A 27,617-nucleotide genomic window follows, 5' to 3' on the forward strand; every position below is an offset into this window, starting at 1 on the left:
CTAAGATATTACCTAAGTAAACAGGAAGTGCAGAGCAAGCAACTTCCAAAACTAAGAAACAGCGGACACATCTGGATGCCTGGACAGTTACTCCAAGGTTCCTCTGCAACATTGGAGCATTCATCTTCAGCCTATGGGCCTAAAATATCTGACAGACTTTTCTGTTTGATGATTTTGGTTTTTTTCGAAACAGAGTTTCTCTGTGGCTTTGGAGGCTGTCCTGACTCGCTCTGTAGACCAGGCTGGTCCCAAACTCACAGAAATCCGCCTGCTTCTGCCTCCCGAGTGCCGGAACTAAAGGCATGCACCACCACTGCCTGGCTATAACAGACTTTTCTGGTGAGTAGGAATTTTGAAGTACTATCCTAACTTGTCTGGGCAAAGTTTGTCTTATGTCCTGCTTGATCAGTTTGGACAACATTCTGTCAGCAGTTGAGGCAAGGGCAGATTCTTGCCCAAATGGCTAGCTTTTGCCACAAAGAAAGCAAACTCCATATGGAGATCTTCGATGCCCATCATCCTTTTTCTGATGTAGATTGGTGCTGTCAGAAGCATATATTTCTCACTGTCATAAAAAGCCTTATGTTATTATGAACATATTAAATGCCATATTCTGTAGGTCTTTGAAGTATTTGAAGATCACCTATCTATCTAAATACATCTCTGTATGACCTTGAAAACATATCTAACATGACTGTAAGTTTGATTGTTATAGATGACTATGTGTCTTAGGTTTCTATTGCTGTAAAGAGACGCCACGAGCACAGCAAGTCTTACAAAGGAAAACATTTAAGTGAGGTGATGGCTCACAGTTTCAGAGGTCCAGTCCGTTACGATCATGACAGGGAACGTGGTGACATGCGGGCAGACGTAGGGCTGGCCACATCTTGACCAGCAGGCAGCAGGAAGCTGACTAACTGTCACACGGAGTAAAGCTTGAGAAAAAGACCTCAAAGCCCACCCCAACAATGACACACTTCTGCCAACATGACCATACCTACTCCAACAATGCCACACCCACTCCAGCGAGGCTACACCTCCTTTTCTTCTTTTCTTTTCTATTCATTTTACATACCAGCCACAATTCCCCCCTCTCCCCCCTCCTTCCCCTCACCCCTACCTCCCCTCACTCCATCCACTCTCAGAAAAGGTGAGGAGATAAACAAAGCCTGGCATATTGAGTCGAGGCATAACCAAACCCCATCTCCCCCAAGGCTGTACCTCCCAATAGTGCCACTCTTTTGGGGGGGATATTTTCTTTCAAACTGTCACACTATTAATCTGTATTTCTTTATTATCCTAAATAGTGCACGCACGCTGTGGATCAAACGCAGGCTTAGCTTGTTGAACACAAGCTCTATTACACTATACCACCTCTCCACTCAGCCCTGTTATACATTTAGTAGTTGTATGCAGTCCAAGCTGGCCTTGAACTCCCGACCCTCCACACCCATTACTTTTTACATTAAGATTCTGGACTTTATGCCTGCCAGGCAAGCACTCTACCACTAAGCTACATCCTTAGACATTTGTGTATCTGGAGACAGGGACTAAGTTATTCAGGCCTTGAACTCATTCTGTCATCCAGACAGTCAGACCTTTAACAGCCCTCCACTTCAGACTCCAGAGAAGTCGAGATCACAGGTATAGGCCTGCACCACCAGGTATGTCTCTATAATGCAAGGGGGGGAATGGGAAGGGAGGACAAAGTGGGGGAAGACAGAGGGAAAGAAAGGTGTAGCCCAATTGCCCCTTCAACACATGCCTGTGAGACTGTGAAACGATGGACAGTGTCTGCCTTGAGGGTGGATTTCTAGGGCCAGACATCCAAGTACCTCAGTCAGCAGGTCCCCTTCAGAGTTCCTTGCTGACACTTAGTATTGCCTTCCTGCTGGTAAGCATTTCAACAGATCAGATGGCATGGACAAGGATGGATTATGACACTCGGGAGCCAAATACTGAGTGTTACAGCTCGGATGGAAAGATATTCTGGCACTCGGGAGCCAAGGAATACCATAGGTCACAGTAAGCAAAGCAGCTTACAGCCTTGCTTCAGAGAAAGGCTTTCCCAGTGTATCAGCTCTGCTGTGCCAGGAGAGGGTTTCCCAGGCAAAGTTGTTACAGTTCAGTTCCATTCCCCCTCCAGGGGAAGGTTTACCCCAGCGAAAAGTGTTACAGCTCTGCTCTGCTCCATTCCACCCAGGATTGTCTCTGCTCCAGTGAAAGAAGGTCTCACCCAAACCTCATTCAAGAGATTTATTGGGAGGGGAGAATCCAGGAGAGTGGCTGCCTTCTGCCGCGGTGGCAGAGGACAGCCGGGCAGCCCGAACAGACACAGGGTTTATGTAGGGATTCTTGGTGGGGGGAATTTTCCAGAGTAGGGATTGGTCAGATTTCAATCCCTGAGTTTAGGATGGCTAGATCTCCTGCTCAGGGATTGGTCAGTTTTCTGTACAGGGTTAGGGTCAGATTTGACTCTGGTTCAGGGCCAAATTCTGTTTCTTTCTCTGGTCCTTTTGGCTCTAGTTTTAGGGCCAGGGTATATTTATTTCACTGGCTCTGATTCCAGGGACAAAGTGTGTTTCTTTGGCACTGGTTTCAGAGTCAGGGTACTTTTTTTTTTTTTTTTTTTTTGGTTCTGGTTTCAGAGCCAAAGTGTTCAGGGAGCCACAAAAGTGCCAGACCTGCCCTCTGCCACCAAGTTTCCAACAGTGGTGTGAGGAAAATGTTCTTAGATCTGGGGCATCAGTCGGGACCTTCTGGCCTGTTGCGCTGGTGCCTGGCAGGTGCTGGGGAAGTCTCCTGATTCTGTTTGGACAACTTGGGAAAAGCATCCCGCCTTGTGTATCCTTTTGTACATCTGTCACCTGTCATCACCTGTTTCTCTACCATTTCTGCCCATGGGCCTCACTGAGTCTAAGTGACTTGTGGGGTGCACTGTGTTTCCCAAAGCAAGGGGAGCTCTCCAGGGAGTTTTCAGGACAAACAGAAAACTTAACAGTTATGCTCCAAAACGGAAACTTCCAAACTAACACAAAGCCAGTAAGAGTCTAATGGACTGTCACTCGGCTTCCGTGGACATTCTGACAAATGTGCTTACCTGTGCCCCTACCCTCATTGTTTCTTCCTACTGACTATTTTGGTAGATGTGTAAGACAAGATCTTGTGTAGCCTGGGCTAGCCTCAAACTCAAGATCCTCCTGCTCCAGTCTCTGGAGCGCTGAGATTACAGACGTGCTCTCAGACTGTACCTGGCATTCTCTTCAGTCTGTTTTGCTTTGAGGTGGGTTCTCTAGCCCAAGATGGCCTTAAACTCCCTATGTAGGTGAGGATGACCTTGAACCTCTGATCCTCCTGTTTCCACCTCCTGAGTGCTTGGAATGCAGGCCTGGGCTACAGCCATTTCTGGTTCAGCCAGTGCTAAGGATAGGGCCTCAGATTTCACGTATGCTAAACATGCCTTTACCAACTGAGCTACATCCACAGCCATTCGTGGTGTCTTCCGAATAAAATCTCATGTGTAGAATTTCACTAATCCATACCTCTGAGTGATGAACACGGGGGAATGTACACTGGAACAATTATACCAAAGACCAGTGGGAGGATGTGAGAAGTGGGAGAAAGATGTTTCATAAGAACCTTAGGAGAGAGAGTGGAGACGACTCAGTGGTTCAGAGCACTTGCTGAGGACCCAAGTTCAGTTCCCAGCAGCCACGTGGTAGCTCACAGTGGCCTTAACTGCAGTTCCAGGGGCTCTGACAAAGTCTACTGGACTCATGTGTGTGCATTAGTTTAGCCACACCTCAGGCCAAACATTCTGCTGTTTGACCTTGAAAAAGCAATAATGGGCTTGAACTCTGACCTTAAGTCAAGTTGAAGCAGAGCCATTTTTATGGGCACTGGCAAAATGGGCCACATGGTATCTTTCCTAAGTAGTGTGGCAGAGCAAGAACAAGGGGCTAAAGGCTCTTTGTGCTGATTCCCAACTGTTCATGTAGGTTATTTAGGGTCCAAACTTCACCACAAGCAACAAGCTGTACAGGGGTGGCAGAGTCCCCAGAACAAAATTCAAGTGTTTCACGACACAGTATTATTATTGAGAGAACAGTGAAGGGACCAGACCCTCACTAAGCCCCTGCTTTATCAGCCATGACAGGCTACAGAAAAGACATGTAGGACTCTGACACAAGGAAACTCCAGATCCTCTGGCCTCCCAGAGCCTAGGGCCAGAACTGAACACAAAGAAACTCCAAGCCGAGTGTTGGTGGCGCACGCCTTTAATCCCAGCACTTGGGAGGCAGAGACAGGCGGATCTTTGTGAGTTCGAGACCAGCCTGGTCTACAAGAGCTAGTTCCAGGACAGCCTCCAAAGCCACAGAGAAACCCTGTCTCGAAAAACCAAAAAAAAAAAAAAAAAAAAAAAGAAAAAGAAAAAGAAAAAGAAACTCAGACCCCCCCAGACTCCTAGATTCTTGGTTTCTAGGAACTGTTTAGCCACAAAAGAAACTCCAGGGGAGACCAAACCCTCCCCTGTAGTCTCCAGGATACAGTTCTGAAAACTATTGGTATCTATGAACAACAGGCCACCTGCAAGTAACAAGACAATGCCATAGAAACCACAGAATGTTCCCTCTCAGCACTGATCAATGAGAATAATTGGTACACAGGTATTTCGTGTCAAAATATGACTTTAAGAAATTCTAATTGTTCTCAAATATCAACCCATCAGAAACCAACCTGTGCCTACTGATGTAATTCTGTGACTTTTGTTTTTAAAACCTAGCAGTGGACTCTGGAGGCTACTGCATCGGCTAGCCAGATGGGGTCCCTGTCATGGCTAGATGAATAATAAAGCCTTGCTTTTGCAGCTTGGTGGGTTTGTCTCCCTGGTAGTCTCTGGGGATCTCTGCATCTTGGGCACCACAATCAGTATTTACAAAGTAGCATTTTGTTCTATTCAAATACCCCTCTCTGTGGATACACAGTAAATTAAGTCAGGATTAAATCAGAATTTCACCCTCAAGTAGGTGACCCAAGGCAAGACAGTTGCTGGAGGAGAAAATGCCTCGATTTTATGTTCTCTCTGTAGTAAGCTCAAACCCTAGTGACCTAAACAATAAAGACCTCTGTATTCAGAAGCACAGATGTAGGGCAGAATTCAGGTTTGTGCGAGTGAATCACCAGAGTTATCAAGGTCCCTGCCAGTCACAATGTCCTAGTTCTGTTTCGCTTGAGCTGCAAGGTAGCTCCTGCCACACAGAACACGCCAGCTGCCTGTTTGGCTTGGGTTGGGGAGAGAGGTTGAGTCCCCAGCTGGTTTGTTCAAATCAGACCTTTCTCCCAGCAGCCTGTCATGATTCCCCGCTTGGTTCAAGTTGGTTGAAGGCTTCATATCCTTAAAATCAACCCTTGGCAAAGGAGATGAGTGAGTGGGTTAGCTTTAAACTAACTTGGGACTATCTCTGGAATCAAAGACACTCCCTTGATGATATTGCCTCCCAATAGTAGGGAGGAGAGGTTCCAATGGTGGGCGATTCATCACCATGCCCATGGGTTTTCTTAGATCAGCATACATTCCAGCAAGGGACAGACAGTTGCCACTCCAAGTGTCCTCATCAGTTCCCATCCATTTCTATTGAGGAGGAGTTCTACGTGCAGGTCCGGAGCCTCATCTTGTCTACACGTTTATGGTAGAGTCACTAGCACAGGATATGGAGGCACACACCTTCCTTCTTCGATTTTCTTCCCTTTTCAGCGGTAATTTCTGGTCCTGTCTGGAGCAAAACTCTGAATAGAAGAGAAGTGATTCTGGAGCCTATGAACCAGTTAAATCTCTGTCCCCTTCAGCTGCAGTTCAATCCTGTCAGAATAGGTGGCCTTTGTTCAAGCTGGCCCAAAGCCATAGCAACTAGCACAAAGGCTAAGAGTATTATTAGTTGTGTCTTTAGGTCAGGTTTTGGAACAGTAAGATGGTTGAGGCTAGGAGGAAGGTACTGTTCTGTTCATGTCCTGTCCCATACTTGAGAAGTCTGGGCAGAGTTCACGGCTGTGTATCCCTCAAATTTCAAGACATGCCAGGTGAGCAGCAACAGCCCTTTCTGGCACGTTGCTCCCACCCTGGTTTCTCAAAAGGAGCGCATTTCTCCCTTGGAAAAGGTCACATTCACTCATTCAGTTAGTCAATCAAGCATGTATTCAGCACTTGCCAGGCATAGCGCAAGGCCTGGGGACACTAGTCGTGGATGTCAGGAACGCAGTCTCTCCCTTGCAAGAAAAAAAGGCAGTCCCCAAACGAGGGGAGCAGAAGCAGGTACTAGTCATTTCTGTGGCCAAATGCCTGTGAGAAACAATTTAAATTTCTCTTGTCTCCTCTCTCTCTCTCTGCACTTGATGCGTGTCCTAAACTAAACCCCAAGCCAAGTTATTTTCTGAACTAAACTGATTTTTTTATTGTTGTTGTTGGAGGAGATTTAATCACTAATTCTATTAATCCACTTTGGAGCAGCCTGTCTGATGGAAAGTTGTGAATCAGAAAGAGATGCTTTCGCCGGGCGGTGGTGGCGCATGCCTTTAATCCCAGCACTCGGGAGGCAGAGGCAGGCGGATCTCTGTGAGTTCGAGGTCGGGCTGGACCGATAGCCTCCGAAACAATACAGAGAAACCCTGTCTCGTAAAAACCAAAAAAAAAAAAAAAAAAAAAGAGAGATGCTTTCAAAGTTCAGAGGGATTTGCTTCATTTGTAATTTATTTGTTTGCTTTTGGTTTAGTTTTGGTTTTATTTTATTTTATTTTTTTGGGTTTTGGTTTGGGGTTTGGTTTTTGTTTGTTTGTTTGTTTTTCGAGACAGGGTTTCTCTGTATTGTCTTGGAGGCTGTCCTGGAACTCTCTCTGTAGGCCAGGATGGCCTCGAACGCACAGAGATCCACCTGCCTCTGCCTCCCAAGTGCTGGGATTAAAGGTGAGCGCCACCAACGCCTGGCGGTTTTGCTTTGTTTTTTAGACAGGCTAGCCTCAAACTTGCTAATAGCTAAGGATGACCTTTGAAGTTGTGGGCATGTATCACCATGCCTTGTTTATACAAGGCTAGGGAATGAGCCCAGGGTTTATACGTGCTAGGCAAACACTCTACCAACTGAGTAAGAACTCCAGACCTCGAAGTCTTTCTATTCACAAGTTAGTTTCAAGTTAATTCTATCCAGTTGATTAAATTGGTTCAGTGGCCTGCAAGTCCCAGATTGCAGTTTCAGAGTAAAGTCCTATGTCTTGGGCCCTCCTTTAGTCCTGGGACACTCACCTCAGCTCCGTGAGGAAGAAATAGGATGTGGAAGGAGGCCAGGCGTGTCTACTTGGTAATTCCTCTCTGTAGAGAGCAGTATTGGAAGAAACAGTTCCTCCTTAGAACTGGAAGGCAAAGGCGCTAACCCAGACAAGAGCAGGGTAGACTGCCTCAGAAAGAGGAGATGCCCCAGTGCAGAGATCTGAAGGAGAGAGCTAAATCGCTACCAAAACTCACACAGAAACCAGGTCGTGGGACAAGAGAGCCGGCTCCACGGTGAAGAGCGCTTGCTGCTCTTGTGAACAGCCCAGCTTCTGTACCAGTGCTGACTCAGTGTCCAGATGCTGACTCACAACCACCTGGAACTCCAGTTCCGGGATTCCGGTGCCCCCTTCTGGCCTCCATGGGCACTGCACACGTGTAGTGAGTTTTGCCATCTAGGCAAAACATTCATACACATAAAATGAAACAGATAAATCTTTATAAAAAAAATAGGGTGGTGGCCGGGCGTTGGTGGCGCACGCCTTTAATCCCAGCACTCGGGAGGCAGAGGCAGGCGGATCACTGTTGAGTTCGAGACCAGCCTGGTCTACCGAGTGAGTTCCAGGACAGCCTCCAAAGCCACAGGGAAACCCTGTCTCGAAAAACCAAAAAAAAAAAAAAAAAAAATAGGGTGGTTGGGGTTAATAAGTTGGAAGAGACAGTATATAATTCTGTCAGGGAAGTGGCAAGAAACCAAGTCAAGAAGGACCAGGTGAGAGCCTGGTAGAGGCAAGGCTGGGTTCATCTCCAGCAATGCCTCAACTTGTGTGTGTGTGTGTGGGCACACACACACACACATACACACACACACACACACACACACACACACACAAAGCAAGAACTAAGGAAGGAGGGAGGGTTAAGAGGGAGAGGATGAGAAGATTGGGGGTCATGAACAGAAAAGCCATGAATTTCAGGGTTTGGGGTACGGGTGTTGTACTGGCTGGTTCTGTGTCAACCTCACACGAGCTGGAGTCATCAGAGCAAGGAGCCCTCATTGCGGAAACGCCTCCATGAGATCCAGCTGTAGGGCATTTTCTCAATTAGTGATCAATAGAGGAGAGCCCCGCCTATGATGGGTGGTGCCATCTCTGGGCTGCTGGTCCTGGGTTCTGAATCCCTGTCTCATAAACAAGGCAGGTGCTAGACAGACAGCACAGCCCTTAAGGGCGCTGGTGGTGCACGCTTTTAATCCCAGCACTCGGGAGGCAGAGGCAGGCGGGTCTCTGTGAGTTCCAGGCCAGCCTGGTCTACAGAGCGAGTTCCAGGACAGCCTCAAAACAATACAGAGAAACCCTGTCTCAAAAAAAAAAAGTTCATTGGGATGCCTGTGTGTTGGCTTGGACTTACACAGACACTGATATTTGCAGTTGACACGGTATTTAATGCCATGAGTCTGAAAGAATTGCTTTAGTCATTAACATCGAGGCAGAGGTGTTTAGTATTGAACGAGAGGAGGGAGCCCCGAAGGAAATAGGGGTTGCCAAGGTGGGATGTGACAGGAGCCGTGGATGGAACCAGAAGTGGGTGGGGCAGGAAGCTAGGAGGGAGAGCCAGCTTCCCTATCCCTGCCTGCTGTCCCCTCCGCCCAGGCCCCGCCGAGTTGACACTATTGGGCAGCACTGCCAGTGACTCTCAGGCTTTGGCTGCCCATCCCTGACCATGCCAGCAGACCTCAGTGCACCTGGGTAGGACCTGAGTGTTGTGCAGCAAAGGGGACAATGAGGGGAGCAAGGCTCTAGCCTCGGGTCATAGGGTTGAGCCAAGGCAGCCTGACCTGTCTTGTCTGTTCCAGGTCCTCCTGTCTCCCGTGGGTTATGCTCTTGGCTGATTAGTCCTGGCCTTGTTCCTGAGTCCCCGCACCCGTCTTTAACCCTTGTCTATCTTCCTTTTTTGTTTGTTTGCTTTTTTTTGTTTTGTTTTGTTTTTCGAGACAGGGTTTCTCTGTGGCTTTGGAGGCTGCCCTGGAACTCACTTGGTAGTCCAGGCTGGTCTCGAACTCACAGAGATCCACCTGCCTCTGCCTCCCGAGTGCTGGGATTAAAGGCGTGCGCCACCAACGCCCGGCCCCTTGTCTATCTTCTTTCCTCTGTCCCTTTGACTTCCCTGCTGGACAATCATCCCTGCCTACCCCTGTCTGTCCCTCGGTACCTCTCTGCATCTTTCGGAGTCTCTGGTGCGCCTGTGTACCTGTCTATCCAACTCTAGTGGGGACAGTAGGTTGGGATCTGGTTCGGGCTGCTGGACAAGGCGGGGGAGGGACTCTGAACCAGGCTGACAGCAGCTACAATCTTCTCAGGAATTCAGATCCTGCTCCAGAGCAGGAGTGGGGTGGCGGGGTAGGGAGGTGTCCTGCTCAGCTGGTAATGGAGACCACTGTGGACTCCTGCAGATGAGCTGGCAGAGTCGGCTTGGGCTGCCCCTGCGTGCCATAGGAAAGCTGAGTCCTAGACCCTGAACTCCATGGCAACCAGTGGGGTGCCTGTCCCTGCCTCCCAAAGGACTCTTGATGTGTTACTGCCCTGGCAGGCTGAGTCTGTTGGGCTGGCTCTGATTTCACAGATTGGGCAGATACCAGCATCTATTGTTACATGCTGACTCTTGTTTGCTTGGCAGGTTTGTTCTGGGATTTATTTGTTTGGGTTTTTTGTCTATTTTGAGACAAGGTCTCCCTTTGTAGGGCAAGTTGACCTGGACCTCACTATGTAGACAAGGCTGGTCTCTGACTCCAGGAAGCCCTCCTGTCTTAGCCTCCCAAGTATAGGGACTACAGGCCTAAGCTACCATACCTTGGTACACTTGCTACTTGACAAGCTCTTCCTTTAGCCTTCAAGTAAGTAGACCAGACTCCAACACTGCTCCCCCCCAACGCAGTGAAAGTGATTATTTATTTATTTGTTTCTTTCTTTATTTATTTATTGTTCTTTTGAGACAGAGTTTCTCTGTGTAGCTCTGTAGACCAGCCTGGCCTCGAACTCACAGAGCTCTCCCTACCTCTGCCTCCCAAGTGCGAAGACTAAAGGCGTGTGCCACCATCACCCAGCTCAGTACCACCTTCTATTCAAAGCAAGTTCAAAGACAGCATGCAAATGTAAGATCCTGTTTTAAAACAAGTTGTCCTTACACACACATACCCACACGTAAATAAATGTAAAAAAATAAAAAGTAGAGTAACAATTAACTTTCCAGGTATTGACTTTGCAACTCGATCGCCAACTTGCTGAAGCCGCAGAAGGTTATTGAACAAAATGAGAACTCATTTACCATCCACACGTACAGCAGCTTAAGGAACTACCTCATTAAATTCAAGGTTGGAGAAGAGTTTGAGGAAGATAACAAAGGCCTGGATAACAGAAAATGCATGGTAAGGGGCTAGGGTGTGGCTGGGTGGAGCTCTCAGCACCAATGAAGCCCAGGTAAAGTTTCTAGCGCTTTAGAAAAAGAAAAGAAAGAACATAGGCTTGTTATGGGGGATGTCTTTCTGTATATATGTTTCTCTCATCGGTTGATGAATAAAACACTGATTGGCCAGGGGCTGGAGAGATGGCTCAGCGGTTAAGAGCACTGACTGTTCTTCCAAAGGTCCTGAGTTCAAATTCCGTCAATCACATGGAGGCTCACAACCACCTTGAATGAGATCTGGTACCCTCTGCTGGCATGTAGACTGTATACATAATAAATAAATAAAACATTTTAAAAAAACACTAACTGGCCAGTAGCCAGGCAAGGAGTATAGGCAGGGCTATCAGAGGAAGAGAATTCTGGGGAAAGGACACAGAGGGAAGCTAGCATTCTCTGGTAAGCCAAGACCACATGGAAATACTTAGATTAATAGAGATGGGTTAATAATTAAGAGAGAGCCAGGTGTTGGTGGCTCACGACTTTAATCCCAGCACTTGGGAGGCAGAGGCAGGCGGATCTCTGTGAGTTCAAGACCAGCCTGGTCTACAATAGCTAGTTCCAGGACAGGCTCCAAAGCCACAGAGAAACCCTGCCTCGAAAAAACAAACAAAAAAAAATTAAGAGAGAACTAGCTAATAAGAAGCCTGAGCCATTGGTCAAGCAGTTTATAATTTATATAAGTCTCCATGTGATTATTTGGGACCAAACGGTTGTGGGACCAGGTGGAACAGAACCACCATCTACGGGCTGGGGGCTGGAGAGATGGCTCAGCACTTAAAAGCACTTGCTCTTGTAGAAAACTAGGTTCAATTCCCAGAATCCAAATGGCTGCTCACAACCACCTGTAGCTCCAATTGCAGGGACACCCTCTTCTGTGAACACCAGATGTGAACAGTCCACACGCATGCATGTAGGCCACACACAAACACATACAATAAAAACTTTTTTTCTTTAGTTTTTTTGAGACAGGGACCTATCCTGGAACTCGCTCTGTAGACCAGGCTGGCCTCCAACTGACAGAGATCCACCTGCCTCTGCTTCTGCCTCCCTAGCGCTGGAATTGAAGGCGCGAGCCACCAATGCCCGACAAGATAAAAGCATTTTTAAATGTAGCATAGGCTGTTAATTTCACAAGGTTAACTTGGCCTACACTCTACCTGGTGGTATGTGGGGATTCTACAAGAGCAGAGCATCGTCTTCTCGCTTCACACAGAGCTTGGTTACCTGGGAGAATGGCAGACTCACTTGTGTACAGAAAGGGGAGAAGAAGGACAGAGGCTGGAGCCACTGGATTGAAGGGGACCAGCTCCACCTGGTACCGACCGTTTTGTTGTTTAAAAACCATTTTTGCGGGGAGAGAAGTTTAAATCTCTACTTTTTTGTGTGTGTGTGTGGTATGTGATATGTGTGTATGTGATGTGTGTGTGTGTGTGCACCTGCATATGTGTACGTGTACCACATGCATGCAGAGTCTGCAGAGACCAAAGGGAGGGCACTGGATCCCCTTGGAACTGGAGCTACAGGTGGTTGTGAGCTGTCCAATGTCAGTGCAGGGAGCTGCACCCTCCTTTGCAGGAACATCAAGTGCTCCCAAGCAGGGAGCCATCTTTCTACCCCCTTCTTCTTATTTTGTGTTTTACTATTTAAAAAAACTGTCACAACAGTATATATTGATCTTATTTTTCCTTTCCCAAGTCCTCCTAGACCATCCCTATCTCCCTAACTACCTGCTTTTATGTTCTTTGAAACCAAAATAAAACCCAAAAGACAAGGAAGGAAGGAAGGGAGGCAGAGAGGGAGGGAGGGAGGGAGGGAAGGAGGGAGGGAGGAAGGAAGGAAGGAAGGAAAGAAAGAAAGACCAAGTCATTGCACAACAAAACCATGGAATTCATTTTGCATTGGTCTACTTTGCCTGAGTATGAGGTCTGCCCTGGGGTGTGGTTGATAATACCCTGTGCTATTGGAGGAAACTGATTTCCCCTCTCCCAGAAGGTATCAGTTACAAATAGGTTCTTGGCTAGGGTCTGGACTTTGACCATCTTCTTCTCCATGGTTGGATTTTGTCTGATTTGAATGTATGCAGGATTCGGGCATGCTGACACAGTCTCTGTGAGTTCATATATATACTCCAGCCCAGTTGTGTCTGGGAAATGCTGTTTCCATGGAGTCAATCACCACCTCTGGCTCTCACGTTCTTTCTATCCTTCTGCATAGATTCCCCGAACCTCAAGGGATGTCGTAAGGCATCTCCTTCAGCACTGAGTACTCCAAGGTCTTTTCCTGTCTGCCCATTACCCAACTATGAGTCTCTATGTTAATTACCATCTACTACAGGAGGAAGCTGCTCTGATGAGGGTTGAGCAATACACTGACATGAGTGTTCTTTGTTCTGATATTTGAAGGGATGATAATGATACTAAAAAAATGGTAAAAAAAAAAAAAAGTTGGGGGCTGGAGAGATGGCTCAGAGGTTAAGAGCACTGACTGATCTTTCAGAGGTCCTGAGTTCAGTTCCCAGCAACCACATGGTGGCTCACAACCATTTACAATTCAATCTGGCATGTAGGCAGAACACTGTATATATAATAAATAAATCTTTAAAAAATACCTAAATATGTTTAGAAAAAAGAAAGCCATGGACAGTCACCCACCCTACCCTTCCCTTCTCAGTCTTTTTTGTTTTTTTACCTTTGGAAGTTACCTTCATCCTTCATGTCCTACTTAGAACAATGTGTCTTTTCTTTTGATTTAATATAAGAACATCTTCTGGAGGATTGTACAAATGGCTTAGTGGCCAAGAACACTGACTGCTCTTCCAGGGGTCTGAGTTCAATTCCTGGCAACCACATGGTGGCTCATAAGCCATCTATAATGGGATCTGATGCCCTGTTCTATCATGAAGGCAGACATGAAATAGAGCACTCATATGCATAAGTAAATAAATATAAAAGAGAACATTTTCTGGGACAGGAGCCTCTTCCAGAGAACCCGGGTTCAATTTCCAGCAGCCACACAGTGGGTCACAACTGTCTAACTCAAGCCCCAGGGGCATCTAATTCTTCTTCTGGCCTCCTTGGGCTTTTCAGGCATGTGTACATAGACAAAATATCCTTGCACATAAAAATAAGAACATATACTCGGGAGGCAGAGGCAGGTGAATCTCTTGAGTTCAAGGCCAGCCTGGTCTATACAAATCTAGTTCCAGGACAGCCAAGGCTACACAGAGAGACCCTGTCTCAAAAAATAATAAAAAAAAGAACATATATTTTTAAAGACCCATTTCCAGGGACTGGAGATGACTCAGTAAGAGCAAATGAGAAGATGCGGCTCTTGAAGGGACCTGAGTCTGGTTTCCAGTGTTAAGTGACTCACAGTTTCCTCTAACTACAGCGCTACAGGATCCAACACCCTCTTCTGACCTCTGAGGTTAGTAGCACTCATGTGCACAGACCCCCACATGGACACACACACACACACACACACACACAACCAAAAATAAATCTTTTTTTTTTTTTTTTGGTTTTTCAAGACAGGGTTTCTCTGTATTGTTTTGGAGGCTGTCCTGGAACTCGCTCTGTAAACCAGACTGGCTTTGAAGTCACAGAGATCTGCCTGCTGAATTGACCATGTATTCATGTATTAAAATATATATATAATATATGAAGTTAGGGACCTGTCTGCTTCGTGTTCCATCTGGTTGATGGACTGACATTTTAATAAAACACACCTTTGATTTAAGTATCTAAGTATCTAAGAAGACTGTTTCAGGGGCTGGCGGTGTAGCTCAGTTGGTGGAGTACTTGCTCAGCACTTGTGAAACCCTGAATTTGAGCCCACATCTGTAAGCTCAGCAATTGAGAGGTGGCAACAGAAGCATCGGAAGGTTCACGTTCCTCTTCAGCTACAAAACAAGCTGGAGATTAGCTCGGACTAGATGAAATCCCGAGAACAATAGTGTTTCAGGGTGGGCCCTGCTGTCGATAAAACTCAAGTCCATGGTGCCCGTGTCTCGTTCCCTTGAGAGGCCAGGGGTATGGCTCCCTCTAGGCCTCTTGCTGCTTTGTGGCTTTACTCTTTACAGAGTAGGCTTTGATTTGTTCCAGAGCTTCAGGACTGCAGGTTAAAGTACAAACCAGTCAATAGTTCTAAAACACGATCTAGAAGGTACAACACTCTGCTTTTAGAAAGTATAAAATCGGGGCCAGGCATGGCACCAAAACCTTTAATCCCAGTACTCCAGAGGCAGAGGCTGGCAGATGTTTGTGAATTTGAGACCAACAAGGCAATTCAGTTCCAGAATTGTTCTGGAACATAATGAGTTCCAGAACAGCCAGTGCTATGTAGAGAGACCCTGTCTCAAAAGGAAAAAAAAAAGTATAAAACTGCCTTTGTGGGTTTACACTAACTCTAGGAAAGAATGTTGGGATTAAATTGTTGACACCCATTTCATGTCAGAGTAGGAGAAATCAGGGTGGAGAAGACCTTAAGTTGGTATCGGGAGGCAAAATCCGCACATATTTAGTATCAGACATGCTGAGAATGTACACCAACTTCTTTGTCTTTCTTCTTCCATGCCTTCCTGTCACAGGAAATGTTCTGTGAAGGCCAGGTGTGCAAACAAACATTCCAGAGAGCCTGAACCGCGTCCAGCCTCAGAGCCCACTTGAGGCGACCGTTCAGTGCTAAATTACCTTGCAAAAGGAACAGGTGTTTGTTTATCTGTCTTGGTTTGAAGAAGGGCCTTGTCGTTGGAAGGATGTCACCCAGCCTGTTCTAGAAGCTATCAGCTTCAATAAACTTTTCCAAGTGATGCTGACTTTATTTCTTTGCAAATTTAACATGAGCTCTCTCTCTCTCTCTCTCTCTCTCTCTCTCTCTCTCTCTCTCTCTCTCTCTCTCTCTCTCTCTCTCTCTGTGTGTGTGTGTGTGTGTGTGTGTAGTACATACAATATAAATGTGGCTGACCTAGAACTCATTATGTAGACCAGGTAGGCCTTGAACTCACATGTTGGCCTGCCTCTGCCTCCTGGATGCTGGGATTAAAGACATGTGCCACCAGGCCAAGGCCAGCACAACCCGTTTTTGTTTTTTTGTTTTTTTGGTTTTTTTTTTTTGTTTTTACGAGACAGGGCACAACCCATTTTTTAAGGAATGTTTGAAAACCCGCTCAGTGTACAAACTACACACTGGGGAACAGGAACAGGACATAATCCCTGCTCCCAAGACTAGTGACAAAGGTTGATGAAGCAGCTACGGAAGATGGACAGGTGGCGGCACTGGCAAGGAGATGGGTACAGATGTGACCGGTGCGGGTAGGAAGTACTTTAGCTGAAAGGCAGGGGGAATGTAACAGGGGGAGCGCAACAGGGGGAATGTAGCAGGGGGAGCATAACAGGGGGAGCATAACAGGCCATTCTTTGGATTGCCAGCTCCTGGATAATGAACATGGACACTTCTTGTTCTACAGTCACTTTCTTTAGTTCTTTTTTTTTTTTTTTAAGATTTATTCATCACATATACAGTGTTCTGCCTACATGCCAGAAGAGGGCACCAGACTGAATTGTAGATGGTTGTGAGCCACAATGTGGTTGCTGGGAATTGAACTCAGGACTTATGGAAGAGCAGCCAGTGCTCTTAACCTCTGAGCCATCTCTCCAGCCCAAATTAACTCATTCATATTAATCTATGTTTTACTATGTGGCTCATTACCTCTCCCAAATCCAATGTGTCCTACTTCCCCTGAGTCTGTCTAGTGAATCCAGTGCCCTTCAGATTCTTCCCAGAGTTCCTATCTCTGTCCAGAAGTCCTGCCTATCCTCTCCTGCCTAACTATTGGCCATTCAGCTTTTTATTAATTATTTATGAATTAATTTATTAATTAATCAGAAGGTGCCTTAGGCAGGCCAGGTAAAACAGAGGCATACCTTCACAACATACCAAAAGCGTTTCCCGCAACAGGGGAGCTCAGGGAGTTGTTTGTTTTTACATGGAGTCCCTGCAGCCTCAGCCTCCTGAGTGCTGGGAGTACAGGCATGCAACCTCGCATCTGCCATGGACCTCAACATGCAGCCTGGAATGACGCTTGAAGGACTGCGAAGTTAACCCAGCTACAGGGTTTGCTTGGGTAGGGTGAGAAGAAACTGGAATGACAAGAGAGGTCATCAAGGAAATTTCCAGTCAGTTTGGGTGGCTGGAGAGATGGCTGAGAGCGTGGCTGCTCTTCCAGAAGACCCAGACTTAGTTGCCAGCATCCACATGGCGCCTCACAACTGTCTGTCAACGCAGTTCCAGGGTGTCCTGTTGTCCTATACCTTTTTCTGGCCCCTTTGGGCAGGAGGCAGGCAGGCATGTGGTACAGAGACATACGTGCAGGCACAATTCCCATACGTAGACATAAAAACTGCGGGTCAGCAAGATTGTTCAATGGGTAAAGGCTCTTGCTCTCAAGTCTGACAATATTAATTCAATCCCCACATGGTGGAAGGAGAGAACTTGACCCCCACAAGTTACTCTCTGGTCTCCATGTGTATCATGGAATGCATGTACACACACACACACACACCACACCCCAGCCTTGGGCTGTATGCATGTACACACACAGACACATACACATAGACACACACACCACACCCCGGCCTTGGGGGGCTGTATGCATGTACACACATAGACACACACACACACATACAGACACATACCCCACACCCCAGCCTTGGGGGGCTGTATGTATGTACACACACACACACACACACACACACACATACCAGCCTTGGGGGGCTGTAACCTAGAAGTGTGAGCCAGCACAAACCCTTCTTTATCTTGCTACCCTCTGGATATTTTGTTCCAGTAACAGAAAGGTAGGGGTCGCATGATCTGAGAGGAGATAGGGCTGTTGGCGGGGGGGGGAGGCACTGGGAGATGCAGATAGGAAAGTCCTGCAGAGAGCCCCCATCTGCGAAAATCCACTCTCAGGCTGGGACTCACATCTGGAGAGGACTCACATCTGGAGAGAGGCAGCCAGTTTAGACGAGGGATCCGCAGCACAAGGTGAATAGTGCAGGGAAGGGAGGACTGTGGGAACTTGCCAGCTGAAGGAGGGGGAAGGGACCAAAACGCAGAAGGGAATGTGATGTGAAGAGGAAGCCAGGCTCAGGGGGGAGGGGAGCAGTTACACAGCGGTGGCGAGTAAATGGGGGGGAGGGCTTCAGGGAGACTGCACAAGTCTTCAAGCCGGCGGGACCACCCAGATGGATGGGAACGCCATGCCAGAGCCTGGTTGAAGTCCCAGCATCAGGAGACTCAACACAACTAATTTTCCTTGTCATGGTGGCCAACATAAAGACAGTGTATACACTTAGGCCTTAGGATGATAGTTCATTGACATTTTAACTTTCTTCTTTTTCTTTCCTGACTGTCCTGGAAATCGCTTTGTAGGCCAGGCTGGCCTCGAATTCACAGAGATCCGCCTGTCTATGCCGCCCAAGCGCTGGAATTACAGGCATGCGCCACCACACCCCGCGATATTGTAACATTTTATTTGGAAATACATAAAAGACACATTTTGTTGGTCACCTTCACAGAAAATGCTAATTGTGCGGAAAGTCTAGAAACTGAGGCTTCAGCTGGAACTCTTTATATCCTGCCTCGGTGGGACCCAGTAGGGAAACAGCGTCTGAGGCCTCTGCTCCACAGTCTACGCCTGGAAATATCCGAATACTTTTAGGAACCAAAGAAAGGCAATGTGGTGCAGGCTATGATGGGAAAGCCGCACCGGGCCGAGGATGCAACTTCTCTCCCAAGGGTTTCCTTCCTTTCCTGCAGGCTGGCGCCAACTGTCAGAGCTGACACGACTCGGATTGGAAGAGGGGCCACTGCGAGTTTCACCGCGAAGCGTCCACCAGGGGGACTTCGGTGTGCAGAGCTGGGAAGGGCTGCCACGTGTCCGGGTGAGGACTGCCGGAGCCGCCGGCGCCCGCCGCAGGGACTCGGTCGTTTCCCCCAAAGCGGGGGCTGCACAGTCTGCTGCAACGACACGGAGAAACGGCAGCTTTTGTGGAATAAAAGAGGAAGCTTCTCGCCACGCCGCTTCTGCAGGGGATCTGAACCGACACAGCTTTCTTGGGTAGCAGCCTGGATTCCAAAGGGACTGGAGAACAATGGGAAGTCTGTGGTTTAGGGAGGTGACCTGCACTTCTCCACATGGACACCCGAGCGGAAGCAGAGGGCGCTTGATTTTAGTTAAATTTTATTTATTTATTCCAGCCCCAGCAGGGATACATAGACCCTGTCAAAAAAAAAAAAAAAAGATAAGTAAAAGCAAGCAAAAAACCAACCAAACAAAAAAGTCAGCTTTAACTTACACTCACATGAACACACACACACACACACACACACACACACACGCATATATATCCTTTGGTGGGAGGGGGGCGGTGGAGACAAGGTCTCACTTTGTAGCTCTGGTTGGCCTGGAACTCACTGTAGACCAGGCTGGCTTTGAACTCACAGAGATCCACTTGCCTCTGCCTCCCTATTGCTGAGATTAAGGATGAGGGCCACCATGCCCAGATTTTATTGTTTGTTTGTTTTTGTTTTTCTAGACAGGGTTTCTCTGTGTAACAGCACTTAGCTGTACTGAAACCAACTCCCACAGAGATCCCTCTGCCTCCCAAATGCTGGGTCAAAGGCGTGCACCACCACCCGGGTCAGGGAGATGGCTCAACACACAAAGGCACTTGTCACTAACCCTGACAACTTGAGTGTGACATCTGGGATCCGAGTGTCAGAAGAAGAGAACTGAGTTCTGATGGCTGTCCTCTAACCTCCGTACCTTTGTTAGGACGTGAACACCAATAATAAATAAATACGTATAAAAATATACACAGGGCCGGGCGTTGGTGGTGCACGCCTTTAATCCCAGCACTCGGGAGGCAGAGGCAGGCGGATCTCTGTGAGTTCGAGGCCAGCCTGGTCTACAGAGCGAGTTCCAGGACAGCCTCCAAAGCCACAGAGAAACCCTGTCTTGAAAAAACCAAAAAAAAAAGGGAGAGAGGGAGGGAGGGAGACCCGAACCGAATTTTGATCCTTTGCCAGAGCAGTGCATGCTCTTATATTTTTAAAGATTTATTTTCATTACTTTAAATTATGTGTGCATGGCAATGGTAAAGGCATCAAGTACTGTTGCTGGGAGAGGCAAGAGGCTTGGGATCCCGCTGCAGCTGGAGTCACAAGCAGGGCTGCGCTGCCTGACGTGGGTCCTGTGCATGAGCTAGCGTGTGCGCTGAGCGGCTGAGCCGTCTCTCCAGCTCCTGAGCTGAATTATTGCTCCTTGTACTGCTAGGCCACATTTTGCTTGCTCTTTCTTCCACTGCCTTCTGGCTCAGTGTGTAAACAGCGCTGCTAAAGGCACAGGTGTTAAAATACCACACCTGGGATCCCCGCCCTTGGGTGGCTGAAGCAGAAAGATGCCACGGTTCAAGACCAGCCTGGGGCACAGAGTGAGTTTCAGGCCAGCCTGGGGCACACAGCGAGTTTCAGGCCAGCCTGGGGTACAGTGAGTTTCAGGCCAGCCTGGGGTACACAGCGAGTTTCAGGCCAGCCTGGGGCACAGAGCGAGTTTCAGGCCAGCCTGGGGTACAGAGTGAGTTCAGGCCAGCCTGGTGGGACTCTGTAAGACTCAAAAACAAGCAAAATGGTGTAAAAAAAAAATCCTCTTTGAATTCCTGCCCTAATCCTTTTGGCCTGGAAGTGGAATTCTAGGGTCATGTGGTGATTCTGTGGAAGAGGGGCCAAAGTGCTCCAGGCTGACGTCACCAGTGGACCTCCCAAAAGGTACACAAGGATTAGGCTTTCTTCCCGTCTTGGCCAACAGCTGTTGATCTCTGTCTTTTGACAGTACCCATCCCTGAGAGTGTACTTAAAAAAAAAAAATAAAAGGGTAAAATCTACAGAGCATAAAATTGACCATTTAAGAGCTAGAGAAGCCTCTTGACAATAGGATCCTTGCCTAGCATGTGGGTTTGATGCCCAGAACTGAAAAACAAAGTTACCTTTATAGTTTGTCTTCTTTCTTCATTCAGAGTTTATTCTAACTCGTGTGTGTGGGTTTTTGTCTGAATGCCACATGTGTGCCTTCCAGAAAGAGGGTGTCAAAGCCTCTGGCACTGGAGTTACAGCTGATTGTGAGACATCATGTAGGTGTTGGGAATTGAACTTGGGTCCTCTGCAAGGACAGTAAGTGCTCTTAATCCCTGAACAGGATTTCTCTGTGTAGCTTTGGAGCCTATCCTGGCATTCACTCTGTAGGCCAAGCTGGCCTCGAACTTACAGAGCTGCACTTGCCTCTGTTTCCCGAGTGCTAGGGTTAAAGGTGTGCACCACCAACACCTGGGTCCTTGTTTTCTGTCTTTCTTTTTTTTTTTTTTGGTTTTAGGAGACAGGATTTCTCTGTTTTGGAGGCTGTCGGTCCAGCCTGGCCTAGAACTCTCAGAGATCCGCCTGCCTCTGCCTCCTGAGTGCTGGGATTAAAGGCCTGTGCCACCACTGCCTGGCCAGGGTTTCTTTATGTAGCTCTAGCTGTCCTGGAACTCACTCTGTACACTAGGCTGGCCTTGAACTCAGAAATCCACCTGCTTCTGCCTCCATCCTGAGTGCTGGAATTAAAGGTGTGTGCCACTATGCCTGCATCTTTAGCTATGCTGTTGTTTTACTTTTAGACAAGTCTCCTTGTGTAGCTATAACTAGCTAAGAACTTGTTATGTAGACCAGGCTGATCTTGAACTCACAGCAGTCCACCTGCCTCTACCTCCCAAGTGTTGGTATTAAAATCATGTACCAGCCGGGCATTGGTGGCAGAGGCAGGCGGATCTCTGTGAGTTCGAGACCAGCCTGGACTACCAAGCGAGTTCCAGGACAGCCCCCAAAGCCACAGAGAAACCCTGTCTCGAAAAACCAAAAAAATAAAATAAAATAAAATCATGTACCACCATGCCTGCCCTGCTTATTTTTTTTAATGTATGTTCTTACCATATAACCAAACTCACACTATGCCTTCAAACTCTACAGAGTGAGTTCCAGGACAGCCAGGACTGTTATATAAAGAAATATTGTCTGTGTTGGAAAACAAAACAAAATAAAAAACACAAACAAACAAACAAACCAACAAACCCCTCACGATCCTTCTGCATCAGTCTCTGGGGTGCTGGCATGGGCTTGCTCACAGGTATGGCTTACAGGCTTGGGCCAACACACCAGGTTTCAAGAACTTTTCATACCCAATAGGATTCCACGGAGCTCCTGCTAACCCCAACCTGCAGTCTGTCTCTATGGATTTGCCTATTCTGGCTCCTCATATAGATGATATCATATGATATATGCTTTATTCCACCAAGGATGACATCTTCAAGGTCTGCCTGTGCTATAGCATGCATTAGCCCTTTCCCCCTTTATGTCTGAGTGATATTCCGTTTCCAGCCAGGCCACGAATGACTGGTCCACCATCTGTCCACGGCCGTTTAATGATTCCCACATTTCAGCTGTTGTGAACAGCGCTGCAATGAGCATTCATGTATTAAATTCTGCTTGCATATCTGATTTCAGTTATTTGGGATATCTGCCAAGGAGTTAAATCTCTGGGAAACACAGAAACTCTGTGTCTGACTTGTTGAGGGGTTCGCCTGTTTCCCACAATACGCACACCATTTACACTCCCCAAAGCACTTTATAAGCTTTATATCTTCTTCTTAAAATTTCATTTTCATCATCATCATCATCATCATCATCATCGTCGTCACGTGTAAGATGTATGTAGAGGTCAAAACACAACTCATGAAGTCATGTCTTTCTTTCCACCTTTATGTGGGTTCTGGGGATTGAACTCAGGTTGCTAAGCTTATATGGAAAGTGCTTCTATCCACTGATCCATCCTGCCAGCGTGTGTGTGTGTTTGTGTGTGTGTGTATCAAGTCTGCATATATTCAAATCAAACCCCCAAGACCTCATGCATACTAGACAAGTGGACACCCACTCAGCTACACTTCTGTTTGCAAAGGGAAAAAGAAAAAAGAAAGACTGCGATTAGAAACAGGTGTAAAGATTTAGTTTTCTTTTTTCTTTGTTTTGAGAGACAGGGTTTCTCTGTGTAGCCCTGGCTTCCCTGGAACTTGTCCAGTAGATCAGGATGGATTAAATTTTGCACCACCATGCCCTCTTCCTCCTCTCTCTCTCTCTCTCTCTCTCTCTCTCTCTCTCTCTCTCTCTCTCTCTCTCTCTCTCTCTCTCTTTCTTTCTTTCTTTCTTTCTTTCTTTCTTTCTTTCTTTCTTTCTTTCTTTCTTTCTTTCTTTCTTTCTTTCAGTTAGATATTTTCATGGACTGGAGGGATGGCCCAGGGACTAAGACCACTGTCTGCTGTTCCAGAGAGCCTAGGTTCAATTTTGGATACCCACATGGCGACTCACAGCCACCTGTAATTCCAGTCCCAGGTGTGATGAGTTCTTCTGGCCTCCTCAGACGCCAGGCATGAATGTTGTGCACCGACAAACGTGCAGGCCAAACACTCATACGCACAATAAACATTTTCATTTTTCTGTGTGTACGTGTTCACACATTCTCATGCACACGTGTGCTAGAGCCCGTGAGAGAGCCACTCGTGAGTGGGTGCCCATGGAGGTCAAAAGAGAGTGTCAGATCCCCTGAAGCCGGAGTCACAGGGTGTTATGAGCCACAGGATGTGGTTGATGGGAAGGGAATTTGGGTCCTCTGCAAGAGCAGTAATGAGCTATCTCTTCAGCCTTGGTTTTTGTTTGTTTATTTCTGAGACAAGGCCTCAAATAGCACAGGCTGTCTTTGAACTTGCAAAGATGACCTTGAACTCCTGATCCTCCTTCCCCTGCCTGCAGAGTACTGGAAGTACTGGAATTACTGACCTGCACTACCCAGCCTCCTTTGTGTGGCGGGGGGATTCTATGGGAAGCAAGGGCTCTGCCAACTCAGCTACATCCCCAGCCATCCCCAGCCTCACGACGCTATTTTATCCTAATTGCTTAGGTTGAACTCAATTCTGCATTTATTTGTAGAGGTTCACCATGAATCATTATTAAGTCCCCAGAATATGAAAGAGAAGACAAAAAAGAATGATGAATTTAATATATACTATTATGACACTGAAAAGGAAATTTTTTAGGTCACACCAAAAGCAATAGTTTATTATACGAATAGGGAATAGGTACAGTGAGTAAATTCTTAAGACTGTTTCATAATTTAAGTAATAAAAGAATGTGAAACAAAAGGTTTAAATGTGTAGTTAACAATATTGACATTCGCCAGGCGGTGGTGGCGCACGCCTTTAATCCCAGCACTCGGGAGGCAGAGGCAGGCGGATCTCTGTGAGTTCGAGACCAGCCTGGACTACCAAGCGAGTTCCAGGACAGCCTCCAAAGCCACAGAGAAACCCTGTCTCGAAAAACCAAAACCAAAACCAAAAACGAAAACAAAACAAAACAATATTGACATTGATGACACAATGACCTTGTACCACGGTGACGACAAAGCCAAATTAGCTGATGCTTATGTCAATTCAGAGGGTTGCCACTAATCAGAGTACAACCCTGCACTTGTGCGGTGGGGGACGACGATCAGAAATTCAGGGCTATCCTCCTCTATAGAGAGAGTTCCAGACCAGCCAAGGCTACAAAGTGAGACAAAGAAGAGGCATGCCCTCTAATAAACACAGTGGTACACTCCTGTGATCCCAGGGTTTGAGAGGTGGAGGCAGTAGGATCAGGAATTCAAGGTCATCCTTGACTAAATAGGGAGTTTGAGAATGGTCTGGGCAACGTGAGACCTTAACTAACGAAATATTGATAAAAATGCTTTGGGCTGGGCCTAGAACTCAATGGTAAAGTGTTTGCCAAGCATGTGGAGGCCTTGGGTTTGAGTCTCAGGCCCGCACAATTACAAAAAAACTTACAAAATTGTAGGAAAGGGCCTGTGGGGTAAATGTGCTTGTCCTGAAGTCTCACAGCCCGAGTCTGACTCTCAGAACCCAAAGTGTAGAAGGAGAGCAATGACCCCAGGAAGTAGTCCCTTGACCTCCACACAATGCTATAACGTGCCCACACCCACACATACATACTCACACATCAAATAAATTAGTGTAAGGCCATTTTATTCTTGTTTAAAACACTTTTTATATTTGTTTTATTTTTATGTGCACTGTTTTTTGTTTTTTGCCTGTGTGTGTGTCTGTGTGAGGGTGTCAGATCTTGACATTACTGTTGTGAGCTGCCACGTGGGTGCCGTGAAGTAAACCAGGTTCTCTGGAAGAGCAGTCAGTGCTCTTGTTTTTTTTTTCGAGACAGGGTTTCTCTGTATTGTTTTGGAGGCTGTCCTGGAACTCGCTCTGTAGACTAGGCTGGCCTGGAACTCACAGAGATCCGCCTGCCTCTACCTCCTGAGTGCTGGGATTAAAGGCGTGCGCCACCAACACCCGGTGGTGATAACATTTTAAGTTACAGGAACCTTTTTTTTTTTCTGGAAGGAGACAGTGATTTTTCTCATGGTTCTATGAAGTCCTTATTTGTAGGGAGATGAGAGAGTTGGAGACTGTGACACTAGAGACACTAGAGACAATGGTTACTGGGTATTGTCAGTCAGTTTGTGGAGTCTGCACTCTTGTGCGTGAGTCATATATACGGGACACTACATTGTCCCCAGAATGTTTTAGCTTCTTATTTTGTTCTAGCGACAAAGCTGAAGCCAGATTGATTCCCCCAGACAGAATGCTCTGATGTTAATTTTTTTTTTTTTTTTTTTTTTTGGTTTTTCGAGACAGGGTTTATCAGTTTTGTTTTGGAGGCTGTTCTGGAACTTGCTCTATAGACCAGGCTGGCCTCGAACTCACCGAGATCCATCTGCCTCTGCTTCCAGAGTGCTGGGATTAAAGGCGTGTGCCTATGTTCATCTGTTGAAAGCTATGCCTTCCAAACTTTTTTTTTTAACTATTTAGTGTTTTGCTGTTGTTGTTGTTGTTGTTGTTGGTGGTGGTGGTGGTGGTGGTGGTGTGTGTGTGTGTGTGTGTGTGTGTGTGTGTGTGTGTGTGCATGTGTCTCAGCCTCCTACGTATACTGACTTTGGAAATAGGAACAGGGAATGATCCTCTGGTCCTTTGGCACACAGGCCCACTTGTCCATAAGAACAGAGGTGCTGGTTGGCCTGTCTTTCCTGAAATTAGCTGACAGGTTAAGGCGAAGAGACAAAACACAGAACAGACCTGGAAGAGAGACAAGGAGTGGAGTTTTATGTGCGGTCCGGATTTAACCCGCCAAGAACAGACAAGTCTCCTAGGAAGACCTGTGACAAAAGAGCCCCAGGCATGTTGCTCCATGTCTATAATCTCAGCACCTGAGAGATGGAAGCAGGAGGATCAGGAGTTCAAGACTGGTCTCAGACACAGAGAAAGTTTGAGACCAGATTGTGCTACGTGAGACCCTGTCTAGAAAACGAGAGTGGTTGGGTGTGAGAAGAACAGGAGAATGAAGAGAAACAAGATCAAGGTTGGAGGAAGAAATAGAAGTATTTCCTTAAATTTTACCTATTTATCGTGTGGACACGTGTGTGCCTCAAGTGTGTGTGTAGCTGGGGACAGCTTTCAGGAGTCTGTTCTCACCTTCCACCTTGTTGAGGCTGGGTCTTTCTTGTTTCTCTGGATGCCTCATTTTATACTCCATGTTAGCTGGTCCTTGGGCCTTGGCCCATTCTCCTGTGTCTGCGCCCCACCTCACATCAGGAGTGCAGGGATGACAGATGAGTGCCACCACGCGGGACTTTTTACATTGCTTCTGAGGAGTGGACTCAGGTTGTCTTGTTGCAAGGCTAGTGCTTTTACTCACTGAGCCATCTCCCTGGCCCCAAAGTGACAGTGGGAAAAATTATATCTTGTGTGTTAATGAGAATTATTATTTTTTTTAAGATTTACTTATTTATTTATTTAATGTACAGTGTTCTGCCTACAGGCCAGAAGAGGGCACCAGATTGAATTGTAGATGGTTGTGAGTCACCATGTGGTTGCTGGGAATTGAACTCAGGACCTCTGGAAGAGCAGTCAGTGCTCTTAACCTCTGAGCCATCTCTCCAGCCCCCAATGAGAATTATTGTTAGTGTGTATGTATTGTGTTAATGAGAATTATTATTACCTATGTGTATGTATTGCACCACATGCCCTTTGGCTGCTGGTGGAGGTCAGAAGAAGGCACCAGATCCCCTGGAATAGGAGCCACGCCACTTGTGAGCCATCGTGTGTGGGCATTGGGAATTGAACCCAGGTCCTCTTCAAGGGTAGCCAATGCTCCAAACCAGAGTCTTCTCTTCAGCTCTTCTTGCAGAAAAATGAAGCACCATGCCTGTCAAGGAACGAGGAGGAAGTCTTTTGGGCAAGACTACATCATTTCTGGCCATCTTTATAGGCAACACCAGCAATGGAGTTCAAGCCTTGGAGTGTTAACTACTTGTATTCCTCTTACTAGATGTCTTAGTTAGGGTTCTGATTGCTGGGAAGAGACATCATGACCACGGCAATTGCTATAAAGGGAAACATTTAATTGGGGTGGCTGGCTTACAGCTTTAGGGGTTCAGTTCATTATCATCATGGCAGGCAGCATGGCGGCATGCCAGCAGAAGTGTGCTGGAGCTGAGAGAGTTACATCTTTCAGGGAACAAGAAGTCGACTGACACACTGGGTGGTGTCCTGAGCTTAGGAAACCTCACAGCCTGCTCCCACAGTGACACACTTCCTCCAATAAGGCCATACCCACTCTAAAAAAAAACGCCAACCTCCTAATAGTGCCACTCCCTGTGAGATTATGGGGGCCAATTACATTCAAGCTACCATGCTTGGCTACAGCT

General features: G+C 46.9%; 1 protein-coding gene across 1 annotated transcript; it reads left to right on the top strand.

The window, feature by feature from the left end:
• The first annotated feature begins 6,071 nt into the window (after positions 1 to 6,071).
• On the top strand, positions 6,072 to 15,359 carry Rbp7 (retinol binding protein 7). Its single transcript, XM_040734905.1, is given in 5 exon segments — positions 6,072 to 6,078; positions 10,508 to 10,525; positions 10,528 to 10,682; positions 11,934 to 12,035; positions 15,309 to 15,359. Coding segments are annotated over 5 exon segments (333 nt in total).
• Positions 15,360 to 27,617: the final 12,258 nt, after the last annotated feature.

This window comes from Mesocricetus auratus, unplaced genomic scaffold, assembly GCF_017639785.1.
Source record: "Mesocricetus auratus isolate SY011 unplaced genomic scaffold, BCM_Maur_2.0 Super-Scaffold_100042, whole genome shotgun sequence".
NCBI lineage: Eukaryota > Metazoa > Chordata > Mammalia > Rodentia > Cricetidae > Mesocricetus > Mesocricetus auratus.